The sequence below is a fragment of the Hyperoodon ampullatus genome (assembly GCF_949752795.1).
Source record: "Hyperoodon ampullatus genome assembly, chromosome: 2".
NCBI lineage: Eukaryota > Metazoa > Chordata > Mammalia > Artiodactyla > Ziphiidae > Hyperoodon > Hyperoodon ampullatus.
In genome coordinates this window covers 147567604-147574635 of record NC_136915.1, presented here as the reverse complement: position 1 = coordinate 147574635, position 7032 = coordinate 147567604, and the positions used below count along the sequence as shown (strand labels likewise).

The window sequence follows — 7032 nt, the reverse complement described above, 5'->3', positions numbered from 1 at the left end:
AATCAGAATTTTCAAGAGAGAGAGGGGAGGGGAGTGAAGGGGACGGGAGGGAATGGGAGGAAAGAGGAGGAGAGGAAAGGAAAGGAGATGATAATAGAATAGAACAGAATAGAATAGAACGGGAGCGAGCGTTGTAGATTAGTAAAGGCAGTAGTATTTTGTTTCAGTTCTCCAGAGAGACAAAAGTGGATGCACTGGGTGGTGTGGTCAAAAACGCTGGAAAGCCACTGCACTGACGAGTAGAGTCTGAGCCAAAGACTGAATCAGAGTTCTTCCGCCCGCCCGCCCCCGGCCAACCCCTCGCCCCCTCTGCAGCCCTCACCGCGTGGTCCCGCCCCCAGCAGCCAGCAGGTGTGCGCTCAAGCTAGCACGTGGTGCCAGACACTACTTAAGGGCCCACCTTCCCCTGCTTGCATCTGCCCCCTTCTCCAGCCCTGTCATCCCGGAGCTGCCAGAGGCTCGCGGGTCTCAGACGCATCCAGCCGCTGGGGCTGCAGCCTTGGCATGGGCGCCGCGGGTCCGCTCTGGGTTTTCTTGGCTCTCGCCGTGCCAGGAGTCCTCGGTGAGCTGGGAATGGGAGCAGGGAGGTAGGGACGCGTCTGGGGCCGGGACGGCCTCTGTGCCGCGATGCAAAGGAGACAGTCAAAAGTTAGAAGGCGGGGCAGTCTTGCATGCCTCGCTCGCTTTGGAGGACCCCGAGATCTCTTGGTCCTGAATGTCCTCGCTCGCTCCTCCTGGGCTGGGACCACCAGAATTGGAGGCTGCGTTAGAGACGCACTATGTGATCTGCCCAGTGTGGCTTGTGGCGTGGCGTGCCCGCTCTGTGCTCTCCGGGCTCCCCGCCCCCGGGACTCAGCAGGTGCTCAGCGCTCTCGGTCTGGAGGTCTTCGAGCTCTAAAGCCCGGACACGTATCCGAAACCTACTCGTGCTGAGTGCATGCGACTCGGTTGCATGCTCCGCTAGGCGCGGGAGTTTCTGCGCACACTGAACTCCCTCCTGCCTGGTAAAAGCAGTACAGCCTCCTGCTGCCTTCCCAGAATAAGAATAATGTCTGATCCCCAGGCGTGGTTCTAAAAGATAAACATCTGGAGTTATTTAGAAAAGTTGAGACGTGAATAAAAACTGCAGTTCTTTGTGTTATTTACCTTCTGTAATGGTAAGGGCTCCAGAAGGTGTCATTAAACGTTTATTATAATTTTCTTCCTCCAGATTGGCTTAATTTTAAAGAAGTATTGTAATTTTTTAAGATTGGAGTCTCTAGGTGATAAGATAGGTATAACTTTTTAATAATTTTCAGAGTACATTGGATTCCCAGTTTATTAAGAAGTTTACTGTATACAGACCTCAATACCTGCGTGACTTTTGGCAAGTCATTTCGCTCCCTAGCCTCAGTTTCTTCATCGGTAAAATGAAACTAGAGATAAGCAGCCCTACCCTACTCGGCTGCCCTGAATATCAGATGAAATTAGGCAAATGAAAGTTAAGTGTTGGATGTTACTACTAGATGCCAGTAATAAGACGACTGTCTGGACCTGTTTTGATGGAGTCAGCATTTAAGCTTGACCACTCCCAGCTTGTTAAGGGATAGTGCATACGTTTGTTCTATCACAGTTCACTTTGTCTGCTTCCTGACATTCAACTTTATCCTGACCCTTAACTGAACATTTCCCCAAACCATTATCTTCATCTCTCTCTCTCCTACATATTAACTCTTTGAACAAACCCACTTTCACAGCATTCTCTAACACCTCCGTGTGTCACAGTTCCCGACCTGACTTCTTGCCAGCATTCCATTCCTTTTTTTAAATTTCAGAGAGGATATTATCAATTGAAAATCAACTTCTTTTCCAGCCCTGTCAATTCATTGTACCCTACAAGGATGCCAGAGCATCCCCTTCCAGTACCAGAGCAGGACCATCCTTTCAGTCATTTAACTCCAAACACACGAAAGATCAGGTCTACCTTTCTGTCGACTGTCACAGCTAATGTGCTTCTGTTGTTTGTCTTCTTCTTACACCAATATTCTAATCATATTCATTATGATTACCTTTGTAACAACCTCCTCTCTTACAGGTTATTCTGATACCCGTCTTTAACTTTTCCAATGGTGAAAACTAAAATTTAAAAACATTTTTTTTTCATTATTCCACTCCCTTGCTCAAAAATCTAAAAGGGCTTCCTACTGCCTGTGGCATTAAAAAAAAAAAAATCTGTCTTCAGCCTTTCAAGCCTTTGGTAATTGGCTCTCACCTAAGCATGCCCCTCCTGATTCCCCACTGCTTCCTATCACAAATGCACTGCTCATCTTCTTGCCTGACTGACACCCCAAGGTCCCTTGTTCATGCTATACCCACGCTCCCTCCTGACTTTTGCATGATGGTTTGATTTACATATATTGTGGAATGATTACCATAGTAAGTTTAGTTAACATCTGTCATCTAATATATATATACAATAACAAGAAAAGAAAAATTTTCTCCTTGTGATGAGAAGCCTTAACAATTTTCCTACGTATCATAAAACCATGTTAACTATAGTCATCGTGTTGGACATTGCATCACTAGTATTTATTTTTCTTATAACTGGAAGTTTCAACCTTTTGACCACCTTCCTCCAATTCTCTCTCCTCCCACTCCCTGCCTCCAATAACCACAAATCTGATCTTTTTTCCAAATTTTGTCTTTTTGTTTTTAGATTCCACATAAAAGTGAGATCATACATTATTTGTATGTCTCTGTGTGACTTATTTCACTTAGTATAATGCCTTCAAGGTCCATCCATGTTGTTGCAAGTGGTAGGATTCCCTTGTTTTCTTAATGGCTGAATAATATTCCATTGTATATATTCATCCACAACTTCTTTAGCCATTCATCTATTGATGGGCACCTAGGCTGTTTCCATGAGTTGGCTATGTTTCCATTTGTAAATAATGCCACTATGAACATGGGGGTGTAGTTATCTTTTCAAGTTAGTGTTTTCATTTCCTTTGTATATATTCCCAGAAGTGGAATTGCTGGATCATATGGTAGTTCTGTTGTTAACTTTTTGAGGAATCGTGGTGCCTTTTTAAAATACACATTTCTGGGTTCCATCTCACCTTCCAGAGATTCATATGTTTGGGGTGAGGGTGGCCCAGGAAGCTGAGATTTAACAAGCACTCTGGAAAAGTCTGAAGCAAGTGTCTTAAAGAGCAAATTTCCTTCTCAGAGTGTTTTCATTTTTCTCCTTTTATCTATTTGCATAAACCAATTCAAATTTCCTGCACCCTTAAATTTCGCTCTTGCCTTGACTGACTGCCTCACCTTAACAAACACTAAGAAAATAAAATCATCAAGTAGGAATTCCCTAATTTTCCAATCATCTACCTCCATCTGAGATCAGATCTTTTTCTCTCCTCTGGTTAAAACTTGCGAAGGGCTACCCATCACATTAGGACAAAATCCATGCTCCTTAACCTCAACTCCAGGCCTCTGCTTCTCTGAAGTTCTCTGTACTCCTCCCTCACTGACTCTTCTCCAGCCACACTGGCCTTCTTTCTATTCCTTAAACGGAGTCATGTTTGTTTAGCTATGCACTAGGTGTTCCTCTCTTAAAATGCTCTTCTATGGGTCATCCCTTGTCTGTCTCCTCAACATTCAGATCTCAGCTCCACTGACACTTTTCTGTGACTCTTACCTGAAGTAGTCTATACCCCAGGTCACTCTCTATCACATAACCGTGTTTTATTCTCCACAGAGCACCTATCATCATATAAAACCTGCTTATTTATTTACTTGTTTGTTCCCTCACTGGCATACAAGTTCCATGAGATCAAGGCCTTTATCTGTCTTTATTGCCTGATGGATCTCAGTACATGGTATTACCATCAACCAAGTTGCTCAAGTCAAAAGCCTAGAAGCCATTACTGAATCCTCCCATTCCCTTAGCCCCACATTTAAGTACAACAGAGTCACCCATTTCTCACTGTCTCCTTGTGCTCAAGCTTCATTTTTTTGCTCTAAGCTACTATAATAGCTTCCAGACTGCACTCCCTACTTCTGAAAGTAAAAGTCCAGTCCATTCTCCATCCAGTTGCCAGACTCTTTTTTTTTTTTTTTAAGTTAAATCAGGCCATGTGACTCTCTTGCTTGAACTCTCCAGTGACTCCTACCCAGAACAACATGGGGACATCCTCCTGCGGACTAAGAAACCCTGTGCGATCCTACCTTCTGGGGTTTTTAACTCAATTCCATTTCACTCTGATCACTAAGTTGCAGCCACACTTGCCTTTTGTTTATCCCTAAAGCATAGTAAATCCATCCCTGCTGTTAGGCTTCTGCCTAAAATGCTTTTACCCAGCACTTTACCTGTCTGGTACCTTCTTTTCCTTCAGTCATAACTCAAATGTCTCCTCTTCATAAGCCTTCTTTAACCATCATAACTGAAGTCATATGCCATCCTGTCCCTTCCTTTTTCCAGTGCATTACATTTTGATACATCACCCTGTTTATTTCCTTTACTTACCATCTATTTATTTATTGGTATTTATTTATGGTCTCTCTCCCTCTATTGGAAGATAAATTCCATGAATGTGAGAGCCTTGTGTCTAATGTTCACTGATGCGTATTCTGTGCTTAAGACAGTATCTTGGTTCATATGCACACCCATCATTCAAAAATGATCAGATAGCCAGGAAACCCTGTGTTATGTTATTTGATCATAATAATTCTCATTATCAATAATAATTTTTCCCCCTACCTGCTATCTGACCTAAATTTCAGGGTATTTTGATCATCTTGTATATTTGTTCTTCATTCATTTCAAATGGATTTCTAAACCAGTCCAGGTAAATCCCCTTAGACACAAATAAAGAGTTAAATGTATTTCTGTTCTCTAGAAAGTCCTTTGCCTAGTTAGTTTTAACATGGTTCAAGGAATGTGTATGTCAATGTTTTGTCACTATATTCTATTATAGATCCAGCCATGATCTACACTGATGTTTACCCTGATTTTAAAAAGATGTGAAGAGGGTCCAATGACTCTTAAGAAAATTAATGTTCATAGGCTAACTTTCCCTTTTCTGATATGGAAGAGAACATGATTGCTGGAAATTCTGTCCTGTGACCTGGGATTTTGGCAATATCATAACTAATAAGAGCTGGTGTCCCCCGAGAGAGAGGTGTCCCTAAGTCTCATTGAAGATAAAAATTTCCCATTGTTTCTCATCCGGAAAGTATGATTCTTATCTCCTTTCACCTTCTACTTTTTTTGCTTCAAGATCTTGGTTACTTCTCAGTCCATGTCATCACTATTGATTAAATCTTGTAAACTCAAATTGGTTTTCAGATTGTGGAAAATTATTTAGGATTGTTCTTATTCACATTGGATAATTACAGGTTAAATCATTTGATTAGGGTGAATTAGTACAAATAACGGCAGGGTCGTGAAGTTGGTCTTTATTGAGGTCAAACCCTGGCTTTCCCTATAGAGTCTTTCTGTTTTGTGAAAGTATGCATTTGAAAACATTTGTAGGTGTTAATGGAGGAAACCAAAGGAGTTAAGGAAAGAAATAGGAGACCTACAGTGGGATCTGGGTCCCAACAGTAATGGCTATTCTTAGATCCTGTCCATATGACTTCTCCAACAGAAGTGTTGGGCTACAACACTGGCTGGGTCTGGCCAGAACTTTGGGAGTTCTGTGTTTGCCTTTGTGTCAGTTAGTCCATGTTTGTTCTTTGACTTGCACCTGTATCAGTTTCAGATTTGTTTGAAAAAGGAGATTTATAAATTTGATATTCAAATATACCACCATTCTGGAGTTGAAACTTGAACTCTCTTTCATACCTAGAAAAATTCTTTTCCAGGTACATCCTCAAGTATCTGGGTGTTACAGTTTCTTACTCATCTCCTAGACTAAGATTTGTTTCATCTTCATCATCATCATCATAATTATTTTAAGTCACAGAGAAGTGTCTTGAAAAAACTGGCTCCTTTTATCTGGTACCCATCAGGAAGTATTAACTCTTTTGGGGGTATATTACTCTACTAGGTTAATGGAATAAAATAATGAAGAATAAAAAACAATGCTATTTTCTTCTTGCTAGGACCTGAAGGCTTAATGACTAAGATAGTAATGTTAATTCATTAAAGTAATTTTAGAGGATCATATATGTGATGAGCTTTCAAGGTCTGATATATTTGATATACTTGTTTCCTGTGCTATTCCAGAAAAGTTTCTACTTATAGGGTTTTAGTTTTTATTTATGAGGTTGTAAGAAGATAGAACAACTCCAGGGTCTTTATGGAATTTTATTCAAAAATGATTTTCTCCAGGTCTTCTTCTGAAGTCAATCCTAAAAATTCTTTAAACTCCCGAGCTTATTTCTCTTGCATTCAATATGCATTCATACTGCAAGATATATCTTCTTTGACCCAGAAAATATTGACATCTTGGGTTTACTGTCTAAAGATCAAAGTTGTCATTGTAACTGGTGACAAAACAAGCTGAATAGAGATTTTAGCCTCTCTTAGTTTTGATATTCCTGTGGTCTTTGTCTCTAGGTCAGTGTAAGTTCCTGCCAAGGTATCCTTTTGCTAAGCCTAAAATTCAGAGTGATCAGTCTGAGTTTGCTGTTGGGACAACTTGGGAGTATGAATGCCTTCCTGGGTATGTCAAGAGGTCATTCTTTATCACCTGCCTAGAGACCTCCAAGTGGTCAGATGCTCAGCCAATCTGTAAACGTGAGTAATCAGTAATAGAAGAATCTTTGGGTCTATAGCATGTCTCTATGGGCTAACCTATTATTTTCAAGATAAAAGATGAGAAAGTTAGTAAGTAATCTCAGATAAAAGGGGCTCCTACGTTCTCCATGTTTTTCTTTTACTCCTAAGGGCATTAAGTATCAGGTATTGGAGTTAAGTCATGCAGCTGGCCAACCCTATTTATCCTATAATCTTCATGACCTTGTTCTATGGTCTCTGTACTGTGTTACAGTGATCTTAGAAGTTAGTATACAAGGAATATTAGTTTCACCTTATATTAGTTTTCACCC

The 7032-nt window shown here is 41.0% G+C and overlaps 1 protein-coding gene across 1 annotated transcript in view; it reads left to right on the top strand.

The window, feature by feature from the left end:
* Window positions 1–504: 504 nt before the first annotated feature.
* The window catches only part of CR2 (complement C3d receptor 2), a gene marked incomplete at both ends in the record, with an annotated part of 31246 nt that continues 24718 nt past the window's right edge, over window positions 505–7032 (top strand). Inside the window, one exon of the mRNA XM_079724695.1 lies at window positions 505–562. Coding sequence (XP_079580821.1) covers window positions 505–562 — 58 coding nt within the window. The remainder of the gene's footprint in view (window positions 563–7032) is intronic.